Source organism: Gymnoscopelus microlampas, assembly GCF_963454915.1.
Source record: "Gymnoscopelus microlampas genome assembly, chromosome: 16".
Classification (NCBI taxonomy): Eukaryota; Metazoa; Chordata; class Actinopteri; order Myctophiformes; family Myctophidae; genus Gymnoscopelus; species Gymnoscopelus microlampas.
In genome coordinates, this window is record NC_139953.1 from 705001 (window position 1) to 730028 (window position 25028).

Below are 25028 nucleotides of genomic sequence, written 5' to 3' on the forward strand. Positions count from 1 at the left end.
TTCTTCTCCTCGTCGATCACTGTTTAACATAAACCGTTCTAACTACAACATGGAGGCACCGTTTGACACGCGTTCTTCAGTGGTAGAAGCAGGCAGATGTCTGCGATGTTTACAAACAGTGCAAGGCTCAATTTTAAGGATTTTAACAAGGTCTATGGCGACGTGAAAAAAACAACAATAAAACGTTGGCACTGGTGAGTACATTATGAGATTAACCTATGGCGGTCAATGTGATAAGACAGGGAACGCATCTGTGTCATTTTAGATTTCTTTGGCTATTCAAAAATAGATATACAAGCTCATAGCGCGGCACCGAGTGCCGTGCTATGAGCTTGTAGATCTTCTATTTTTGAAAAATCTTGAAAATTTGTGCAAATCTTTGAATATATATATTTTTACAGCGAACATTTGTAACTCAGATCTTTGCTTCTGGGGGGTCCCTGGAACAAAATATTTTGAGATGGGGTCTGCGGCCAAATACATATCATTTTGGGTGGTCCTTGAAAAAGTTTGAGAACCACTGATTATAGCAACATAAGTTTTCTGTTATTTTTTAACTGTTAGGATTTAGAAGACATTTGCAGAATCCCCAGAAGCAGTCAAAAATGTTCACTTAAAAATAGATATATTCAAAGATTTGCACAAATCTTCACGATTTTTCGAAAATAGATCTAACAGATCTACAAGCTCATAGCGCTTGAGCTTGTACATCTGCTATTTTTGAATAGCCCAAAGAAATCTAAAAATGACACACAGATGCGTTCCCGGTCTTAAAGGGTTAAATCTCCACGATACGATTATTGTGAGCGGGTTAATTTTTTTCACAATAAACGATAATAACGATCATCGTCCCGGTCCCTACCTGGGCGGCCTCTCTCCTGTGCTCCATGTCCCTGATGGACGGCTGGCTGGAGATGTGAGGTAGTCGTTTGGTCTGGGCCGAGTCGCTGGGACGCTCCTTAGTGAAACTCTCTTGTCTGACGAAGGAGGCCGCCGCCGGGACGGACTCCTCCTTCTCCTGAGCGGTCCGGAGGTTGGGGGCGGAGCTGTTGGGTTTGACGCCTGCTGGGATTAAAGCAAAAAGTATTAAAAGAAAATCGGGCTTCGTCAATGCAAAACCCAATTGGCCCCGTGTTCGGGGGAGGGAAGCCAGGCAGGGAGGGTGATATTTGGTCATTGCACATACTCCTACGGGCTGGGGGCGGAGCCTGTCAGGAGGGAGTGTCAGTGGTGGAAAGAAACAAAGTACATTTACTTATGTACTGTACTTAAATACAATTTTGAGGTATTTGTACTTTACTTGAATATTTCTAATTTCCAGTACTTTTACTTCTACTCCACTACATCTCAGAGGCCAATATTGTACTTTTACTCCACTACTATTATTTGAAAACTTTAGTTACTAGTTACTTTTCAGATATAAATTATTATATTATGAAACATACATTAACCACTTTAGCCCTATTTTATACATAGGCTATTTGAAAATAGCCGATCTACAAGCTGCGACGCGCGTTGCGAGCTTGTAGATCTGCTATTTTCAAATATTTTAGTACTTTTACTTTTGGTACTGTAAGCATATTTTGATGCCAATACTTTTGTACTTTTACTCAAGTTGAGTAAAAGTACAAAAGTAATAATATCATTTTTTATTTTTTTTTACTTTTTCCACTCAGAACCAGGAGATAACATGCATACAAACTGGCTCAATAGCGCCATGTGCAAATCAGGACAATGTGGTATTGCAGGTGGAAGTGCTTTACAAGCCAGAGAGAAGTTAGTTGGAATGACTATATCTGAGGCTTGATTTAGGCTCAAACCTTCAAAAACGAGGGACATAAACAATATGATATTAAATATTAAATATTGTTTTTAAATTCATGGTGTAGATCCTTTAAATCTCACAACTGAGAAGTTCTATCAGGCCAAATCCAAATCTGTGAAACAGCGTGAAAGGACACACACTCACACACACGCGCTCTGTTTCCTAAACAATTATCATGTAATATATTATGACGTTTTGGTATTATCGTTCTAAACCTAAATGTTCCTATCATGAATTTAAATGTTATATTTTGATATTTTATTTTAGTTCGTTTTGTTTGTTTTGTAAACACTAATACAGTTTCAGTATTTTTTTTTTTGTAAAGCATGCAACTTTCCTCTTCTACCCCGGATTTGAACCCGGTTTCCTGCGCAAGTGCTGAATTCTTTACCATTGCGCTAATAGAGCCTGCTTGCTTACTCAGGGGATGAATTGAATCTTGACCATCAGGTAAAAATTTGTGTCAGATCCTGTGTCTATTGTTATATTGTATTGACATACTCGTGACATACTCTGTACCAAGTGCTGTTTACATTTCTGACTAATAATGTATTCAATCAATGAAAAAAACAACCACATTTTGTTCTAGTTTTTGTTATTTTGTTAGTTCTGAATCCATGGGGTCACCTGTCCGTCGAGGCTCGTGGCCACTCAGGTGTCGGATCAGCACGGTGGTGGGCGGGGTCTTAGGCGGGGGGTCCCGCCCCCTGTCGGAGAGAACTGGACTGCGGGCGCGGTCGGCTTTTCCAGGACCGTCCTCGGAGCCGATGTAGAAGCAGGTGGAGGGGGTCGGGGCTTCAGGAGAACTGGCACCGGTGTCGGTGGCGGCGGAACCTATTTATAAAACCAACAAACAGACATAACCGCTTTCACATTTCTTCAGAAATAGTGAAAATAGCTGATCGGCTATCTAATTGAGTTAAAGTGGTTAAAGAGATTTTGATGCTATATTAAAGAGATTTTGATGCTATATTGATGCTATATTAACTAATTTTGCAATTAGGTTTTACAAAAATAACAATATTGAAACTTATGAGTAGGTCATAATTGGTAGAAATTTGAAATGGAATCTTCTTTTATCACAAAAAAAGAAGAGAAAAAAAATCAGAACCTTTGGCATGGCTTTTGCGGCCTTTCTCCCGCAACGAGCTGTCATCGGATCGGCTGGCGTCGCTCAGGCTGTCCGGGTCCACGTCGTCCTGGACGTACAAGCACTGGGCCGACGAATGGGCCAGGTAAGGCTCGTGGCGAATCAGGATGCAGGGGGCGGGGCTATCTGACTTGTCCCCACCAGCAGGAGGCGGGACTTGGGGCAGGAGGCGTCGGGTGCGGGAGGCGTGGCCCTGGGACTCCGACTCGGAGGTGTCGTAGCCGTGACTCGCCATCGAGCGACTCAGGAAATGAGAGTCTGTGACAGGAATAACACTGTTTAACGTCTGTGTCCACGTACACATGTTTAGACATTAAGTAAAGACAATTGAAAAAAATATATTCCAAAAATATACACTACATAAACTAGTCAATATCAATCTGTATGTAAAACTTATACAAACATATTGACTGCCTGAAAGTGGGACCTCTGGTCTGTGATACAACTCCAAATGTATAGCCCGATCACAGCCCCAATGACTGCCAGTGTAACATTATAAAACAGGGCTTAATTAGTTCATGTATTTTTTGTATGTCATGTCATGTCATGTATGTTAAAATTGCCAAGAGAGTGTCGGTCCGTTGGCACAAACACTGTTCAGGGTTCTGCCATGACGATAGTCACACCAGGGGCCACTTATGGCCCCCAACACAGGCACAGTGTTACAGAAGTGTCTTAACATTTCAAATGGCCATAACTCGGCGAGCATTGCTCTGCTCAGCTCAATATATTTATATATAGATTTAATATAAAATATAGATTTGAAAATCTAGTAATCTAAATCTGCAAAGTAACTAGAAATTACGAGTAAAAAGTACTATATTTGCCTTGAAAAAATATTAAAAAGTAAAAAAGTAAAAGCACCGTACTTGAGTAACAATCTGCGTATACTATATTACTAGTATAGTAAGTGCAGTTGCAGTGCTTGAGTAAATGTTACTTTCCACCACAGCCATATTATCACTTCCTTCACAGGTGTTACCAATGATACTAATGAAGACTCTGTTCCATTTAGTGTAGCACAGTGGTTTCCACGACCCCCATAACTCTGAGAGTGTACAAATGGAACCAAATGGACCCTTAAGGGGCCATTTGGTTCCATTTGTACACTCTCAGAGTTACACACCTGTAAGGGGCCATTTGGAAGCCCATGAGGGTCCCTGGACCCCAACTGTAGACCCACTGGTGTAACAGTGTTTCCAGTCGGCCAACATGCACAATATCAGCACCCTGACTCTGTTTGACCAGAATGGAACAGAGCCTTCATTAGTATCATTGGTAACACCTGTGAATGTCTTCATAATATGGCTGCTGTGAATAGAGCCTATGGCAGAAACAAACTCACCGTCGAGGAGCTCTCCCTGTGGGGGGGTTAAGCCAGGTTCATAGCTGTCTGCCAGGCTGGCCCAGCGGGAAACCCACTTAGGACCCTCCATAGCTGCTGGGTTCATTGGCACCTGGTGGTAAACACAAGGACACACATCCACAAGTCTACAGCAGTGGGTCTCGACCGGTTTCATCCCAAAGACCCCCCAGGGTGTTTGGGGGTGTGGGCAGGGGAGGGGGTCCCCAGATGATTGGATTGCAACATTGTTTTCTCACTCAACAGTAAACAAACCAACATACAGAATACGTGTATACAGGGTATCTGCACATTCTTAAAGTGACCATTTAAGGACTTTTAGTACCTCTGAAATAAAATAAAAAGACCATTACTGCATCAAAAGTAATCAACAAACTATACTATAAAAAGTGGTCAAACATCGGCCAAATTGTCAAATATTATTTAACCCATTGAGACCTGGAACTGTGTCATTTTTTGATTTGAGCTAAAAAGCATTATTTTACACTTTTCAAGATTTTTCAAAAATAGCAGATCTGCTATTTTTGAAAAGGAAAATATGTGCAAATCTTTGAATAGATATATTTTTAAAGCGAACATTTTTAACTCAAATCTTTGCTTCTGGGGGGTCCCTGGAACAAAATATTTTGATGGGGGTCCGCGGCCAAATACATATAATTTTGGGGGTCCTTGACATGAAAAAGATTGAAAACCACTGATATAGAAACATACGTTTTTCAGAATACTGTTGAGATTTAGGAGACATGTAGAATCGGCTTCAGGTCTCAATGGGTTAAAAAAAAGGCAAATAAATATCCTATATTAAAATTGGCTAATGCGAGGTCGGTCCGGCCGGCTGGCGAGTGGGCCCCCAAATAATCACCAAACACTACGAGTTTTATGTTAATAGACCATTCATATTTTTTATGTTATTTCTTTATTTTAAAAACCATGAAAATGTAGTTTTCTGTTGTGATACCGATGAATAGCAATTCATTTATTGATCATTATAATAAAAAAGGCTCTGGGAATACACGCGGCCCACCCATTTCACCACTTAATTGTGGTAGATGGGTGGGCCGCGAAAAACCACTGCACTAGGCCACGGACCCCCATTTGATACCATTTTTATCTCTGGGACCCCAATCTACACCGTAAAATCTGTTAATCTAATTCTCAGAGTTACAGACCTTCTGACTGGAACAATTTACCTATTCCAATTAGATCAATTATTTAATTATTCATTATTTAACTCAATACGTTTTCAAAATGTCTTCGCTTGATTCGCTCAAAACTAGCTGTTCTTGTTTTTGATTTTTGTTTTTTATAATAATTGATTGTATTTAGGTTATTTTTTATTTTATTTTCTCATTTATTTATTTTCAGGTTTTTTTAGATGACACGTGTAACAGATGTAGAATGGTCTGGGATGGTGTGAGAGCCCTCATGTGTATGTTTTGTTTTTGTTGTTGTTGTTGTTGAATGTTGAATGTTTTTTGACATTGTTTGTATGTTGTGCCTGAGGACCCCCTGGAAGACGAGATGATGCATCTCAAGGGGTTTATCCTCCAATACATTTTTTTTTTCAAAAGGGTCCATTTGGTTCCATTTGTACACTCTCATAGTTACAGACCCATAACGGATGATTATGGTTAATTGTCGCTCAAATATCTGCGATTAACGATTTCATTGCGTTTCTGTCGTTGAACACTGGAACATTATGAATAAAAATGTAATTTCTGTTTGGCTTTTAGCATTCGTAAACAAGGGCAGATATGACAAATAACTTACATCAGGGGTCTTCAACCTTTTCAGGCCAAGGACCCCCTAGCTGAGACAGAGATGGATCAGGGACCACCTGTCTATTGTATAAAATTGTGTTTCAGAGTTAAACTTTTTTTCTTTACTTGGTCTGCTCTTTTTTCCTTCTACACCTATACCTCTTTGCCAAAAATAGCCGATCTACAAGCTCAAAACGCCTCGCAGTGCGAGGCGCTGTGAGCTTGTAAATCTAGAGTTGTAGATCTAGAGTGTAGATCTAGAGTGTAGATCTAGAGTAGAGCTAGAGTTCAAGTGGTTAAGGTAAAAAAAAAAAATCATATCACACAAAGATTATGCGGACCCCCTGTAGTAACTCTGAGGACCCCCTAGGGGTCCCGGACCCCCTGTTGAAGACCCCTAACTTACATATTTAACTCATTCACTGCCATTCACTAAATTGCCCAAAAAGCCCACACTGCCAGGATTTTGCGCTTTTCTTATCTTTTCAAGTAGTCACAGAATATTTATCTCCAGTATGATCAATCCCCTGATGGTTGCTAATCACGGAGGGTTTCACTGTGGGACCTCCCGTTCGCTTGTTATACGCCGTTGAAAATAGCATGTCTCGCCAAAAACACAGTAAAACACAGGAGCCGAGATACAGGTTATTTCCCAAATAAATTAACCAGGGAGTGAATGGAGCAGTAAATCTTCGGATCACATTATCTCCTGGTTCTTTGAGAAAAAAAGGAAGAAAAAAAAGGCGTCTTAAGTCGTCCTTGGTAGTGAGGGCGTTTGGACGATGTCTCGTCATAAGTCGTCCTTGGCAGTGAATGAGTTAAAACTATTTGTGGCACATGCAGCAGACAGAAAATATGAACGAAGGGACCGTGACATCACCCATTGGTTTCAACAGACCCGTTTTGTTCTTTGGGGGATGGAAATGGCCACGAGAAGGTGTGCTATTGGTGTGTAGGGGAGCGAGGGGTGTGGTCTTCACTCAGTAGAACCCGCACATCATGCTGTGTGAAATAAGACTTGAAACTCGCGATTGATAGCATTAAGTCTTTATGAAAAGGTTTACTAAGGTAATAAAACCAAGTGTAAAGTGAAGTCCGATCACATTTTGGCGTTGTAATGCCCGATTTATACTTGGCTGTGCGCCAAAAAAAGCTCACAACGCGTCGGCTTTTCTCCACTAGTCCCTCCATAACATTTGTCTAGTTTCTTTTTGTTGAGGAAATTGTCATGTTATTTAGTCATAGTTTTAGTCATCACAACTTAGTTTATATGTTTTTTATTGAGTTTTAGTGGAAAAAGAATCGTCATAGTTTTAGTGGACAGAATTAACAGCGGTATAGATGGGGTGTAAGGGAGGTGTTTACCTGCATGGGGCTGGTGGGTGCAGCTGGGTTAAAGCCATGCTTAGAATCCACACAGAAGTAACCCTGCTCTGTGTCCTTTATTACAGGTCTATAGACCGCTGCCGCTGTCGCAGGGTTACTACCCCCGCTGTACTCTGGACTGTCCAGCACGCCAAACACCTGCATAAGGGGACACAGCATGCATGAGAGGACACAGGAAAACAGGAAAGGATGTGTGCATGAGGACACAGCCACGTGACACAGGAAAACAGGAAAGGATGTATGCATGAGGACACAGCCACTGACACAGGAAAACAGGAAAGGATGTGTGCATGAGGACACAGAACATAGGAAAACAGGAAAGGATATATGCATGAGGACACAGCCACGTGACACAGGAAAATAGGAAAGGATGTGTGCATGAGGACACAGCCACGTGATACAGGAAAACAGGAAAGGATGTGTGCATGAGGACACAGCCACGTGATACAGGAAAACAGGACAGGATGTGTGCATGAGGACACAGCCACGTGATACAGGAACACAGGAAAGGATGTATGCATGAGGACACAGCCACAGGACACAGGAAAACAGTATGGATGTTATCGCATAAAGGAAGGAAGGAAGGAAGGAGGGAAGGAAGGAAGGAAGGATAGTCTCGCGAGCCAGACTGTTGCCTCCCACAATTTTCAAATTCTTCCGTCATCCGGAGTACGGAAGCTCTGAAAATTATTAAGCAATAAAGTGGATGTGACGGCTCCTCCCCGCTTCGGTTTCGTCTTTACAGTCACACAAATTTGTCCTAATATAAATCAAAATCATCTAAGCATATAGCTTGCTGCTTAGCAGAAAATGAGTATATAAAATGTAATATTATTTTATATATTATATATTTTAAAATATATTTTCGTGAACGGAAATGACGAACAGATGCCAACTTCCTGTCTCGGCTTTCGGGAGGTGTAGTTCCAGACTCTATATAGCATTCAGAGATTGTGGAATAGTTGTCTGGCTACGGCAGACTAAAGCAAGGAGGACCCATCCATACCACTTGTGGATTATGGAACTAGGGCACCCCTGGTATTACTGGTATACTGGTTACTATCCCAGTCCTCTTGTACCCCTGCATGTTGATTCTATGCCTCCAGGAAATGTCCTCGTCATTGTAGTGCAGGGGTTGTCATTGTAGTGCAGTGGATGTCATTTTAGTGCAGTGACTGTTGAACAAGGCCTGAACAGGTCTCTGATGTCGGTGTCGGATAGCAGCTCATTTGGCAGATGTTTATCACTTCTATTTCCTGATACGGTAGAGGATAATCTGGAGAGTAACTGGCTTTACTTGAGTACATTGGTCGCAAATATTCAGGACGTGCCTTTTTGAAAGCCATTGTCCTTATAACATAAGTCTACGTATTAAAACATCAGAACATATCAGGCATTAACTTTGCTTGTGCCTCAAAAAAGCCATGTATACTAATGTACATTATTATTATTCTGAAAAATGCTCAGGTCAGCAAAGGTCAGCAGTTGGAATTTTGTTATTAAGGTATTGAATGACCTAAAACCACTGTTAGAAAAACGCATACCCCACTCAGTCCTTTTGAACTTTTAAACTGCTTGAACTGCTATTTGCTTAAGACTAAACTCTTAGCAATGAAATCAATTTTCATACACAAGGCCTACAGATTACATTTCAATAATACAAGTTAATAGAAAACACATTTCTGGGTCCAAGACATTTTCAGCAGTCTATTTTTGTATTACATTTTTTTGTATGGTCACCCCCCCATAAAAAGAATTGCTCAATACTGACAGCTGGTCAGCAGATAGTTTCATGTATGCAAGTATATACACAATATGTTTGAGCACACATACCGCCTAGGGGTGTGCCGATACACTAATTTCACGAAACGATACGATACGATATTTGGCTCACAACTTCGATACGATTTCGATACGATACGATACGATACGCACTTTTTGTATTATGAAAATAAATGGGGGAGAAAAAAAGGAAATGCAAACAAATAACTCTGTTTTTGCATTATTCAGACATGCAAACTTGTAGCTTTTCAGCCGTTTTGAATCCAAATAGGGCAATAGTGTGACACCTGACCCTAAAAAAAACAACATGTTGTCACCCTTTTCACCTCGGGGCTGTTTGCATGCCTGATTATTTTGATTGGTGTAAAAAAAAAAAAAAAAATACGTTTTCGTCGCGAAAACGTATCGCGATATATCGCGGGACGATATATCGGCACACCCCTAATACCGCCACTGTTCTAGTGGTCTAAAGATGGACTGGTGTGTGTGGTCTCACCTGGTGAACCATCCACCTGGTCTAACATTCACCTCGTTTATCATTTATCTGGTTTATCATTCACCTGGTCTAACATTCACCTGGTTTATCATTCACCTGGTCTAACATTCACCTGGTCTAACATCCACCTGGTCTATCATTTTAGTAGAGTCTTCTACAGAGGGGGTCTGACCTGGTCTATCATGCTCCGGGCCTCCTCCACGTCTTTGTCCTGGCTCTCCGTCTCGATGGTGTACGTCCCTGCGTCGCTCAAACTGTCGTCTTCCTCGTTCCTCGCTGCTCGTTGGGGCGGGGAGGCCGCGGGGTCTCCTGCCCGGAGTTCCAGGGGCAGCGTGTGGGCGGAGGGGGTGTGGTCAGGGGCAGCGATTGGGGGCGGGACAGGTTGGAGGGGGGAGGAGGGATAGGAGGCGGAGGAAGGCGGAGCCAGGGGTTCCTGAGGGGAGGGGAGGAGGGTCCGGGAGGGCGACATCATGATGGGCGGAGCCGACATGGGCGGAGGGGAGGCGTGGTCACGGGTGGGAGACACGCCTCCCCCCGGACCACAATCCTTCAGGAGGAACTCGGCTGCAAACTCCTGGGCCAGCTTGGACTTCTTGCCCACGCTGCCGAACGGCCTGATGACGATGGAGGAAGAGGAGCGAGAGGAAGAGGAGGAGCCTTCGGCCTCCGCCTTTTCCTTCTCCCTCTTCAGAGAACTGGAGCGCTGGGGGCCGCCGGTCCCCTGGCCCTTCAGAGGAACCGTCACCTGGGGGCCACAAGCACATGCCTACTTTATACATTACAAATGACTCCTATAAAGAAAGTGATGAACAGCTTTCTTTAAAGGAGCACTTCAACCATTTTTTAGGTCCTCACTAATGGCCATGATAAGATGACACCATTTCCGTCCAGGGGTGCTGGCATGGAAAATGACATGGGGGGACATTAATATGTCCCCCCATGTAATAGAGACAAATATTTTTTTAATCATCCTATCCTTGTTAACTCATTCAGTGCCAGGCTTTTTCAAGCCTGTTGATCCCTGTGCCATGGAAAAGGCTATTATTTTACCTTTTCAATTGGTCACAGAGTGTTTGTCTTCAGTGTGATTGATCCCCTGATGGTTGCTAATCACTGAGTCACTTCAGGTGTGGTTTCACAAATTTCAACGAGGTCATTGTGACCTCGTTGACATTTGTTTTTGATGTTTGAATGTGGCATGGCACACTCAGAAATACAGGGTTTACAATGGTAGGATTTTTTTTTTTTTTTTCCGTTTCCTTTTTAACATTGAAGTGGATGGAGCAATAAGTTTTTGAAAATCGTTTTCTCCTAGTTCCTTTGAGATAAAAATTAAAAAAAAAAAAAAAAAAAAAAAAAAAAAAAAATTAAAAATGTTATTTTTTTTTTATTTTTTTTTTTTAGGAGACGTCAAAAGGCGTCATTGGCACTAATGGCCAATTGAAAACAGCCGTCAAAAGACGTCATTGGCATTGAATGAGTTAATATATCGCCATTTAGGTCAATGATATCACATTATGTAGTGATATGATAATATAAATAGCAGCCAGTCATTGACTGCATCACTGCCAGTCAACTGTCTTCTGATCCCCTGAAAATGGGTGAAGTGCTCCTATAATATTTTTGGTAGATTCCTGCTGTTTTTTTTTTGTTTTTTTTTAATTGGTCTCTACTGTTAATTATAACTCAATTGTGACCATGGATATGGTCTAGGTGTGTGAAAAACTTTATTTTTTCTAAAAGTGTGATTACTATTTTTAAACTCTGTGGTCATTCTAACTTTTTAACCACTTTCAATCTGGCATGTCATTACAAGTGAAAATCTTCAAAAACATTTTCAAACATTTTCCACAATAGTGAAAATAGCAGAACTAATAGCGTAAATAGCAGAACTACAATCTAACGCAGACATTTGACATTTATTTAAGATTTTTGAAAGTATAAAATATTCTAGTATACTGCAATAGGTGAACGTTCCGTGAAAATAGCAGATCAATAAGCTCACAACACGTTGCAAAGCTCCAGAGATTGTAGACGGGTTATGGACACATACCTGTTGTGTAGGAGGGATGTGTGCGTGCATGGAGACAGGCCTCTCCCCTCCCTTCCTCCTCTCCAGTTTGGCCTTCAGGTTGGGTTGGAAGAAGAAGAGAGATGCTAATTAGGGCTGTCAAAATCATGACATTTCAATTGACACTGTCATACAAATAATTGTAATTAATGATTTAATTGTGGGTTTTTTTTGCATCGAACATTGAGAACATATAAAATAAATTACATTTCTGTTTGCCGTTTAGGACCGGGAACGCATTTTATTTCTCAGATTTCTTTGGCAATTGAAAAAATAGCAGATATACAAGCTCATAGCGCGGCACCGAATGCGATCTGAGCTTGTAGACTGATTTTTTTTTTTGTTGAAAAATCGTCCAAATTTGTGGAAATTCTTTGAATATATATATTACCCCCCAGAAGCAAAGATTTGATTTACAAATGTTTGCTTTAAAAATATATATATATTCAAAGATTTGCAATCATTTTCACGATAAAAACAAAATAGCAGATCTTCAAACTCATATGCTATGTCTGCTATTTTTGAATAGCAAAATAAATCTTAAAATGACACAGATGCGTTCCCGGTCTTAATGGGTTAAACAAAGATTGCACATGGCAGATGACAAATCATTTTAAATATACAAATAAAGTAATAATTGGCGATGACGCAATAACGGGCACCGGGCGTACCTTCAGGGCGAAGTGGTGTGACCGGGGTTATGGCCTATACCGGTGGTTCTCAACCTTTTCAGGCCTCCAAAAAGAATCCCCTAAAATAATCCTAAAGAGTTGAGGCCTTACATTTAGTTTGACTTGGTTCCACAGATAAATATTGTGAAAACAGCCGCTCACAACGCCTCTTAACGCTTGTAGATCGGATATTTTCAAAATGTTTCTTATATTATTTGACTTATATTATAGTTTGTTGATTACTTTTGAAGCAGTAATCTTTTTATTTTCTTTCTTTTTTTTGTAGGTATTACATTTTGAAAGTGCCACCCGTTGCCATGGCAACCGGGGTGGCACTTCATTGACTTAATGGCAACATGGCCTCCGTGTGAATATGGTCTATAGTATACATACCTTCAGTGTGTGCGGGGTTGTGGCCTATACTCACCTTCAGGGTGGAGTAGTTATCGGTGTGGGCGGGGTTATGGGTGAAGGACTGTGAGCGTTTCTTGCGAGGGTTGTCGTCCAGGAACTCGATGATGAACGCCTGCTGGCTCAGGTGTTCGGGCGGGGCCGGGGGTGGAGGCTGCCTGGTGGGCGGGGCCTCCGTGACGACGCCCTGCGGGGTGGGAGGGGGGCTGTTCTCGCTCAGCGGCCTCTCGGCTGGGGCAGAGGTGGGCGTGGTCACGGGTGGTGAATAGCGAACAGGCTGGACATGTTTCTGTGAACTTCTCTCCGATTCGACCGCCTGCTGCTGTGACAGCTCAGAGAAAGGCTCTGATTGGATGGAGTGCTGGGAGTTGGAGGGGTGATGGGACTTGCTTATCTTGCCGTTGAGCAAGGCGGCATCTTCAGAGTCACTCTGGGTTCCATCCTCATGGTGGCTACCTAGCAACACAACCCCATAGCATCTGGTTATGGTATCCTAGCAACACAACCACATAGCATCTGGTTATGGTATCCTAGCAACACAACCCCATAGCATCTGGTTATCCTAGCAACACAACCACATAGCATCTGGTTATGGTATCTAGCAACACAACTACATAGAATATGGTTATGGTATCCTAGCAACACAACCACATAGCATCTGGTTATGGTATCCTAGCAACACAACCACATAGAATCTGGTTATGAGTGGTTCTTGTGGTTCTTCTTCTTTGCCCAGGGACCTCTAGCCTGGCATTGGCCAGACTGATAAAGTGGTTACACTCTCACGTTCCTCCCCAGTATCAGTCTGGACCCATAGGGAGTGAGTATGAGAAATTAGAAAATGATTTTGATGCTTTTCACTGTTGTACGGACAGCAGTTGAAACAAAGTCACTGTTTGCCTAGATTTCTTTTCTTTTCTTTCAATTTATCTGATGAATTTAGCTTAGTCAAACCAATGTGTTACTAATTTTTATTTTGTCTTCGAAACCAAAGTTTTTTTCAAAAAGGGTAGGCAAAATAAGCTTCGGCTTCAGCCTACACCTTTTCGGTGCCACTTGTATAAGTGGACTCTAATGTATGTATGTATTTTTGCTCTTTTAAATGGACCGAAATAAAGATTTACTACTACTGATTGGCCCGATCATTTTCTGATTTCTCATACTCGCTCCCTATGGGCCGAAGTCCAGACTGATACCGGGGAGGAACGTAAGGCTAAGGGACCCCAATGCAAGATTTCTGTTATTAAAATGTTTAAAAAATATTCAAAATGTGTCAAACTATTTCAATATTTCTTGAAAATAGTAGATCTGCAAGCTCACAAGTCACAACATGTCACATTGCGACGCGTTTGAGCTTGTGCATATTGCATTGTGTAGATCACCTATTTTTATTCTATATTAAAATTTGCTACGTAGGTGTGAGGGCCACGTAGTGGTCCGAACTCTAGATGTCGAACATCCAGTATGGTAAAAGTGGGTAAACAGATTTTTATGTTATATTAACACATGGGGTGCCAGGTTTTTTTTAAAACAGAGTACACTGAGTGCCAGTATTTTTAACAATTTTTGAGGAGCCGAGATACAGGCTTTTGAAGTCATAAGTTTTTTTTTTTTTTTTTTTTTTCAAAAAACGTATATATACGTTTTTGGCACTCCATGGTTGTAAGGATAATTCCTTTTAACAGGTCGTTCATGAAAGTCCTTGCGGTCTTGTTTCCAATGAGAACCTGTGAGCAATTAGGGGTTATAAGAGTCTTGCTCAGGGACAAATTTCATTTCATCGACACATATGCTGTCCTGGCCGGGAATCGTACCTGCGGCAACCAGGGCCTCTGGCTCCCTAGGCGGGATCACTAACCATTCAGCTATGGCCGCCCCATTGTATCCCCTGTATGGTTGTAAACTGCAGATTCAAGTACACAGTTGCTCCTTAGATTAACTTTTTGTTTTCAAATATGCTTTGTATGGTTCTGTTTTTTGAAGATGCACCATTATCAGTCCTCATGAGGGGATTATTAAGGCTAGGCAATTTTCAATCTGATGGCGGTTATTTGCAGGAATCAATTATTTTCCCTCTATAGGCACAAGCTCCTGTTGCATTCTCCCAACAGCTCTGAAGACATCCTAAATGTTGACCTTATCCCCAATGTGTTAACTACTTTTGCTAGGGAAAAAATCCTAGCAAGGGGGTCATGTCAGAGACAGTAGTGGTAAAGCTGCTACTATACAATTTAGTGTTTGCTGAAAAACATCTCCAAAAAGGATTTCACCCACTACTTTATACATGTAAACCTGTGATGTGACAATAAAGATGATTTTGAAGCCTCATTTTGCCTAATTTAGACAGAAGGTTGGCAATTTTCTGTGACACCATCGTACTGTGAATTATGAATTGGGCTCAACTGTTCCTTGAAACTGTAACATGTTGGGATGTTGTACAAAGCAGTGGTTCTCAAACTTTTTCATGTCAAGGACTGATACAGTATGTATTTGGCTGTGGACCCCCATGTCAAAATATTTTGTTCCAGGGACCACCCCAGAAGCAAAGATTTGAGTTAATGTTCGCTTTACGACAGCATTTTAGCCGACTAAATTAACTGTAGATTTAGTTGACCAAAATCTTATGATATTTAGACAACTAAAACTAGACAAAAACTAAAACATTTCAGATGACTAAAATATGACTAAAACATGACTAAAACTACATTTTAGTCATATATATATATATATATATATATATATATATATATATATATATATATGTTGTTTTTTTTTTAAAGCATGCGACATTAAAGTGTGATGTGAATGGACCTTTGAGTGTCTTGATGTTGACCTCCAGGTCACTCTTGGTGCTGTACACATCTTCACACGTTGGCCGCCTCCTCATCATGCTGACATCACTGTGCACCAGCCAATCAACCACCTTGCTCTGTGATGACATCACCTCACTGGGGGTGGCGCCCATGCCTTTGGTGGACGGAGCCTGCAAGGTCATTGTAGTTAACTAAAACTAATGAAATAACAAAAACTAATATTGAAAACAAAAAAATAAAGTCATTAACTGAAAAAATATATATATTTTTCCATAACAAGTATAACTAACTGAAACTGTATTGCGTGTTTACAAAAACTAACTATCTTCATATAATTGGTCCACAATAATGCTCATTATAATAAAGTATCACTACTCGATCTGTGTCTCAGAGGAGGGCTGTGGGCATCGTTTTACTGAGGTTAGGGTTAGTGAGGGTTTAAAATGCTCATGTTAATTGCATGGTTTTCTTTCTCGCAAGTTCAATCTTCTATGTTTCTATGGCTTATTGTGCATATTACTTATCATTGCTTCTTTCTTTTTTCTTTCTGCATTCCCTGGCCCCGCTTATCGCTGCTTGCAGCTATATTTTGGCTTATTTTTTTCGATGAGCCTATCAGTGTCCTTAGCCTGGTAAAGCCCCTCCTCGCTCATCGTTCTGTGATTGACAGCGAAATTCCTTCCTGAAATCAAATGGAAATGAGATTTTCCGGAGGGAGGGGCTTTACCAGGCTAGCGCTTTCCCAAAGCCGCACCCGCGTGTGTGGGCAGAATAGCAATTTTGGGGATATAGCAACAACACGCCCACGGGCACGCCTCCACCCGCAAATAACGGTGTCGACATATTGGGTAACGGGTATAGCAGGTGCAGAATAGCGTTTATGGACAGCGCCAGCCCCCTTATCCGTATTTAACGGGTAATGGGTAGAAAATCGCAGGTTTAGGGTAACGGGTAGGGGTTTAGCCTGCCACAGAATAGGGCCCAATGTTCTCTAGAGAAAAGGCCAAAATAAAATATCAGATGCCTTCCGTTTGGACGGCAACAGCATTTTCGGGGGTTGAAAACGCAAACAAGTGAAACCCACTTCCAGAGTAGAAATCTTTGAAAGCGCTCCGCCTCGCGTCTTCATGTAAACAGGCAATACGGGGGAAACCGCAAAACGTGTGACGTCATGGCTTACGTTGGCTCACAATGTATGCTATTACATTGTGTAAACAAACAGCTGTGATAGGAAGTAGAACGGAAGTGGTTCTACTCATGCATGACTGGTCAATCTGGCAGCGTGTCACACAGCTACCTAGCTACCTGGTGTGTCCGTGTAAACGCAGGATAAAAAGTGAGAACGCAACGGCACTTTGTTGTTTTCTTTTCCCAAACCTTTTAATTTCAAGGACCCCCATAACTCTCAGAGTTACACACCCGTAAGGGGCCATTTGGAATCCCCCCAAGGAACCATGAGGGTCCCTGGACCACACTTTGAGACCCAATGGTGTACGGAGTGTTTCCAGTGGACCAACATGCACAATATCATCACCCTGACTCGGTTTGACCAGAATGGAACAGAGCCTTAATTAGCATCATTGGTAACACCTGTGAAGGAAGTTAAGAGACCTAATTTCTGTCTAATATGGCTGCTGTGCATAGAGACTATATTGCTAACCTTGTGAGCGTGCGTCTTGCGTTGGCGTGAGGAGAACTTGGTCACATGGTCTTTGATCTTCATCTTGCCGGGCGTCAGGTCGTCAAACTCGATGGTGAAGGAGGCGTGGCTTTGGACCACGGGCGGCGTCGGGGCGGAGGGCGAGGCAGGGGGCAGGGTGGGGTGCGGGTCTGTGTCCTTGGTGGGGATCTCGTGAAGCTCTGCCCCCGCGAGGGGCGGGGTCTCGGGGGGGTGCGGCTGCAGGTCTTTGGTGGGAATCTCAAAGTAGCTGGGCTCTCTGTTGTAGCTGCCGTGGCAGCCGCCGAAGTCTGCCTCCTTCTGAATGTCTAGGAAACACAAAACATTATTCAACTCTAATACTGCAAATACTACAAAACCGTCACAGGGAAAGTTAAAAGTTTGACGCTGATCGGTCCAACGGTGTCAAAGATCTACTGCTTACAGTCACACAGACAGACGGACAGGGCTGTCCGTTGCATTGCGGCCTGGCGGAGATAATAAATGTCCATACACAACCTCTATATTAAGGCAAAAACCGGTAAGATGCACAGTAAACAAATAAAGAGTGAAAGTCAAGTAAATGGAATGTGTTGTATTGAATTGAATGCATCAAACGACGACTGTTACCTGTTTGAGAGTCGTCTAGTTTATCCGCGTCTGCTTCTCCCCACCACGATGGCTGACCGTATAGCGGGGTGGGCCGCGACGCTGGAGGCTCTACACACACAAGTTTTTATTACTACACTTGTGAGGACATCAACATTTCTGGATCATGTCTAACTCTAATTCCAACCCCTAAACCTAACCTCTAAATGTCTAATCCTAACTCCAACATCTTTTTGTAATTGTAAACGTCTCTCTAAAAAATATTTTAACCCATTCAATCCAGGAACGCGTCTGTCATTTTAGATTTCTTTGGCTATTCAAATTTTGTATCATGAAAATTTGTGAAAATCTTTGAATATATATCCAATTGTTGTATTGGATCTTGTTTAGCCGATACAATTATTTGTTTTAGCTCTTACTCATTTGATTTTGCCATTTGCTATCTGTTTAAGAAAGTAGGTAGCTGATATATTGCACTTTTACCTTAGCGCTAGTTATACTCTTGGTCGCTTGTTTTTGCAGAAAATGCACTTAAGACTTCTGGTGATTAGTAGTTTTGTTCCCTACCTATGTTGAATGGACTTATTGTAAGTCGCTTTGGATAAAAGCGTCTGCTAAATGACTGTAATGTAATGTAATATATTTTTCAAAGCGAACATTTGTAACTCAAATCTTTGCTTCTGGGGATTCTACAAATGTCTTCTAAATCCTAACAGTTTTTTGAAAAAGCTTATGTTGCTATAATCAGTGGTTCTCAAGCTGGTTCATGTGAAGGACCCCCAAAATTATATGTATTTGGCCGCGGACCCCCATCTCAAAATATGTTGTCCCAGGGACCCCCCAGAAGCAAAGATTTGAGTAAAAAAAAATTGCTTTAAAATGAAATATATATATATATATATATATATATATATATATATATATATATATATAAAAAAAAAAATAAGATTTTTCAAAAATAGCAGATCTTCAAGCTCATGAGCCTGTATATCTGCTATTTTTGAATAGCCAAAGTATAAAATAATGGTTAAAGTGGTTACACAGATGCGTTCCCGGTCTTAATGGGTTAACCATAAAACAAACCATTTTTCTTGTTCGGACCAGGACAATGGTCCTCGAAATGTCTATTTCTTGTGGGGACATTTGGACATCACAAGTATAGTAATACAAACACACACTGAATTACTGCTGGACAGGGTTTGCAGGAACAAGACAAATAACCGCCTGTTCGTTGACCTTCACCCTGATCAGGTGACCTTTGTGACCTCCGCCTCCATAGGGCATAGCAGTGGCGGTCATTTTGTGGTGCAACAGAGAGAAACCCAATACATTTTCCCCATAGATTTCAGAAAATATTTATATTAAAAAGGTAGGGTAAGTAATATGTTTTCTTTTTTCTTTTTTTGTAATAAAAAGGTTAAAGTACTATATTCTGACAGTAATCATTGCTACAGAGTGTTTGTACAGTCATAGGGGTCTCTCCAGCTCTTTAGTAAACATAATATAGTACATTTTCAGGTAGGTGACAAAATTTAAAGGAGCTACACCATGAATTTTACCTTTTCCTTCTTTTTTTGTGTGTTTTTGGTCTCCCCTACCTCTCTTCTATCCCCAAAAATACCCAAGTTTGAGCACGCAGGCTTTCACAGCATATCTGGGGTATTCTGCAAATTTGTTTTTTTGCCCCCGCCTGTGACGTCACATGCAATACCTATTTTTTATTTGTTAACCTTTTCCACACAGAACCAGGAGATAAGAGACTGGCCGTTATTTAGTTACTAGGGGGGGGTGGTCCAGATGTGATTTATTTATTTATTTTTTCTTGACCCCTGATAGTCTATTTAAAGTGCATCGCACATCGCACAATGCATTGCTCCAATTTATACACGTCAGTTTTATTCATCTATTACGCAGGAAATAATGAACTGATTACAAAAATATAAAATTCTCTCTAAATCAGTAACATGTAGGTGATACTTATGTCTATCAAATGTGGTTTTATTGAAATGCAATCAAAGTCCAGAGCTAAGTTAGAAGCCAAACATCGGGTGTGTGCTCCATGTAAAATCCCCAGTGCGGCTGCAGAGTTCATGTCGGACTCTGGTCGGAACATGAGCAGTGTTGCCAGATTGTGCGAGAGGAATAGGCAACATGGTCTATAAAAACAAGCTCATAAGAAGAGACTATAATAGGCCACATGAGCACTTCAAACATAGATATATGTCGTCCATTAAAATGTGCATATTTATGTATGTTGACTATTTGAAAATAGACGATCTACAAGCTCACAACCGTTCTACCATTATTTACAAGCAACTTCAGAAAAACAAGCCCAAAGTGGCTTATAAAGGCGAAGTCCTTTATAAGGTTGGAACAATCCAATTGATGCAACAGGTGATTCAATGGACAAGTTAGATGGTTCAGTCTGTTGTCATGAATCGATGCACTCCCCAGTAGTCTATTTATGATCATTTCCAGTTTGCAAAAGTATCTTTCCCCACTACTGATACAGGGAAGAGATACATTCTGAAAGCAATGTCATTTTGAATCATCCGCTGCCAACGTGCTGCTGCTGCTACGTGGAAAAAAAACGCCAGATATGTTAAAAAGCAAGCAAATGTACCCGTAACCGCCCAATCACTGGGCGGGTACATAGCATTGGGCCCCAATGCCATTTTTCCCAGCCTAATTACTTAGAAAATTGGTCAAATCTGGCAACTTTGTCTCTCTCGTTCTCAACTAAACAGAAGTGGGACTCCCACTGTGGGAGATACCATGTCAATTCACCATACAGGGTTATTAAACGCTTATAGATAGGGAAGTATAACATGTATGAAAAACTAATCATTTCTAACATACACAATTCAATAAATTAAAGTTGTATGACCCCCCCCCCTAAAGCCAAAATAAAAAAAAGAACATACACCCCACCCCCCAGGGCTCAAAAAAAAGTTTGATGATGTTTTTTAAATGCATGGTGTAACCCCTTTAATCCAATCAGGAGAGAGTACTGAAAATGCATTTTCTGTTTAACACTCTACCCGCCGGGCCCGTAGCCTACTACGGGCCGATAAATCCAACTGTAAAGCGCCGATCCCGTAGCCTACGGGCCGTGGTGCTTTTTCCTTTTTTTCGAAAAAAAAAATACTTTTTTCAATTTTCTACACGGACCATTTCATTGTAACACCACCGGAAACAGAATCATTCGGGATTCCGGTTTTGCCGATGCCGTCAGCCCTCGTTCTAATGACGAAACTGAAACTCAATGTTCTCGTTGTTGTTTTCTTCTCCTCTGCGATCACTGTTTAACATAAACCGTTCTAACTACAACATGGAGGCACCGTTTGACACGCGTTCTTCAGTGGTAGAAGCAGGCAGATGGCTGCGATGTTTACAAACAGTGCACGGCTCAATTTTAAGGATTTTAACAAGGTCTATGGCGACGTGAAAAAAACAAAAAACAACAATAAAACGTTGGCACACATTATGAGATTAACCTCTGGCGGTCAATGTGTTAATAAAGAGCTGGAGAGACATGGTAGACTCCTTTTACTGAAAAAACACTCTATAGCAATGAGTATCAGAATATAGAGCTATTTTAACACTGATTTTAAAGTAAAGTAAATCACTTACCCTACCTTTAATTAATTTAAGCCTGGAACAAAACCATAATATATTTTAATCTTTGTCAAACAATATTTGAAAACTGTAAAAAAAATTTTTTGAAGGAGTCATGTTATTCTTCTGTACCTATTGTACTTCTCTGCCCTGTATCTGTAACTTGTACTGCTGTGCTGTCTCTGGCGCCTGAATTTCCCCTGCGGGATCAAAAAAGGTATCTTTCTACTGTAAGTGTATGTGACAAATAACCCCTGATCCTCATTAGAGTATTGTGTGTAATGTAAATGTACTTAAAGTACCAAAAGTAAAAGTACTCAAATGTTTGAAAATAGTAGATCTACAAGCTCACAACGCGTCGCGACGTGTTGTGACTCTGAGCTTGTAGATCGGCTATTTTCAAAGAGCCTAGGTATAAAATAAGGCTAAAGTGGTTAATGTATGTTTGATAATGTAATAATTTATATCTGCGAAGTAACTTACTGTAAGTTTTCAAATAATTGTAGTGGAGTAAAAGTACAATATTTGCCTCTGAGATGTAGTGGAGTAGAAGTTAAAGTATAGACAATTGGAAATACTCCAGTAAAGTAAAAGTACCTCAAAACTGTACTTAAGTACAGTACTTTAGTAAATGTACTTAGTTACTTTACACGACTTGTGCATAGTTTGTATCAGTGTGTAATATGTTAGTGTCAGTGCATAGTGTGTATCAGTGTGTATATGTTAGTGTACTGTGTACAATGTGTTAGTCTAGTGTGTTGTATCACCTTGGCTCAGAGGTTTGTTGCGTTCGGTTTTGTCCAGTCTGAGTTGATCTTCATCACTCCTCTTCGTCTCCGACGCTCTCAGACTCATCTGCAACTGGCTGGTGTATTTCTCATGCTAAACACACGCACGCACGCACGCACGCACGCACACACACACACACACACACACACACACACACACACACACACACACACACACACACACACACACACACACACACACACACACACACACACACACACACACACACACACACACACACACACACACACACACACACACACACACACACAGGTTATTGACACACACGCAAGCGCACACACACACAGTGGCGGAAAACTCAAATGTCAATACTGCAATGTAGAAATACTCCATTAAGTAAAAGTCCAGAATTAAAAATTTACCTGAGTAAAAGTACAAAAGTATTGGCATAAAAATGTACTTTCAGTACCAAAAGTAGCAGTACTCATTATGCAGAATGTCTCATTATGCAGAATGTCCCATTTCACAAGTTTTCATAATAAATTATTTTGAAAATATCTGATCTACAAGTGTCGCATCACAACGCATTGTGAGCTTGTAGATCTGCTATTTTCAAATGGCCGAAATGTATATAGGGCTGTGAAGTGGTTAATGTATGTTTTGTAACAATAATCAAAATCTACTTGTAACTAGTAACTCAAGTTTTCAAATAATTGTAGTGGAGTAAAAGTACAATATTTGCCTTTGAGATGTAGTGGAGTAGAGGTAAAAGTACTGCACATTGGAAATACTCCAGTAAAGTAAAAAATACCTCAAAACTGTACTTAAGTAAATGTACTTAGTTACTTTACACCACTACACACACACACACACACACACACACACACACACACACACACACACACACACACACACACACACACACACACACACACACACACACACACACACACACACACACACACACACACACACACACACACACACACACACACACACACACACACACACACACACACACACACCTTGAGTGCCTCTTCTGGGACTTTGTGTGTGTTCTTCTCCAGAACATAGACATGAGAATGTGAACACAGGAAGTTAAGGAGAGAACCACTGAAGCCATAAGGTTTACTGTCAAAACCCTGCTTCACTTTTATACTATCAAACAACAGTGTCACGTGACAAAAATAACCTAATCTACAAGCTCACAGAGTGTTGCATAGTGACCTGTTGTGAGCCTGTAGATCGGCGATTTTTTTAATAGTATAATAACAATTTATTTTCCCAAAATTGGAATGCCAGGGTTAAAGTGCTTAAGACCCAGTTCATAATGGAAATATAGTGTCCCCTGCTGGACACAGTCATAGTGTCTTTCTATGCTAACCCAGTTTAACTGTGGAAATCTAGTTAAAGATTTACTAGAGGGGTGGCAGTGGCTCAGGGGTAGAGTGGCCGGTAGGCCCGAAGTGTCCTTGAGCAAGACGCTGAACCCCTAATTGCTCCAGATGAGCAGGTTGGTGCCTTGCATGGTTTCCTCCGCCATCGGTGTATGAATGTGTGTGTGAATGGGTGAATGTAATGCACAATCTATGTAAATCGCTTTGGATAAAAGCACTATATAGATGCACCATTTACCATTTAAAAGGCCCAGTATAAAGCAGTACGAAGTATAAGCCAGTAGAAAGCAGTAGAAAGCTATAGAAATCAGTGTAAAGCAGTATAAGCCAGTAGAAAGCAGTAGTAAGCTATAAAAAGCAGTATAAAGCTATAGAAATCAGTGTAAAGCAGTATAAAGCTGTAGAAATCAGTGTAAAGCAGTATAAAGCAGTATAACCCAGTAGAAAGCAGTATAAGCCAGTAGAAAGCATGCAGCAGTATAACACAGTATAATGCAATATAATGCAGTATTAGCCAGTAAGCAGTATAAGCCAGTAGAAAGCATGCATCAGTATAAAGCAGTATAATGCAGTATTAGCCAGTAGAAAGCAGTATAAGCCAGTAGAAAGCATGCAGCAGTATAAAGCAGTATAATGCAGTATAATGCAGTATTAGCCAGTAGAAAGCAGTATAAGCCAGTAGACAGCATGCAGCAGTATAACGCAGTATAATACAATATAATGCGGTATTAGCCAGTAGAAAGCAGTATAAGCCAGTAGAAAGCATGCAGCAGTATAAAGCAGTATAATGCAGTATAAGCCAGTAGAAAGCAGTATAAGCCAGTAGAAAGCATGCAGCAGTATAAAGCAGTATAAAGCAGTATAATGCAGTACAAGCCAGTAGAAAGCAGTATAAAGCTATAGAAATCAGTGTAAACCAGTAGAAGGATATCATATCCAAAGCGGATGATGTCAGACAGTTTCAGGGTGATGTAGGTCTGGTCAGGAATACGTAGGTCATTCACAAATGTCTGCAACAAAACCCATAAAATGAAACACATATTATGAATATTGCTATTAACACATTGTGTGCCAGAGGTTTATTAAAATAGGGTACATCTAGTGCCAGCATATCTTCCATCCACTTACGTTGATATGTTTCGTGCTGTAGAAGCCCCGACGCGGAAGTGCATGTAAACAAAGCGTGCGTGCGAGACGGCGGAGGGTCCCGACTAACGCCTGGAACAATAATATTTCTAACGCGATCCTCCATTGCAGAGGTATGTGTAC

The 25028-nt window shown here is 41.0% G+C and overlaps 1 protein-coding gene across 1 annotated transcript in view; it reads right to left on the reverse strand.

The window, feature by feature from the left end:
* The window catches only part of cep170bb (centrosomal protein 170Bb), a 45573-nt gene that overhangs the window by 13203 nt on the left and 7342 nt on the right, over positions 1-25028 (reverse strand). Inside the window, exons 4-17 of the mRNA XM_084082784.1 lie at positions 24691-24769; positions 23388-23446; positions 22380-22494; positions 18016-18105; positions 17389-17714; positions 15727-15898; positions 12932-13371; positions 11816-11887; positions 9935-10507; positions 7464-7622; positions 4321-4432; positions 2937-3233; positions 2453-2659; positions 863-1062 (exon numbers count right to left, since the gene is read on the reverse strand). Of these exons, the coding sequence (XP_083938910.1) occupies positions 863-1062; positions 2453-2659; positions 2937-3233; positions 4321-4432; positions 7464-7622; positions 9935-10507; positions 11816-11887; positions 12932-13371; positions 15727-15898; positions 17389-17714; positions 18016-18105; positions 22380-22494; positions 23388-23446; positions 24691-24769 (2901 nt within the window). The remainder of the gene's footprint in view (positions 1-862; positions 1063-2452; positions 2660-2936; positions 3234-4320; positions 4433-7463; positions 7623-9934; positions 10508-11815; positions 11888-12931; positions 13372-15726; positions 15899-17388; positions 17715-18015; positions 18106-22379; positions 22495-23387; positions 23447-24690; positions 24770-25028) is intronic.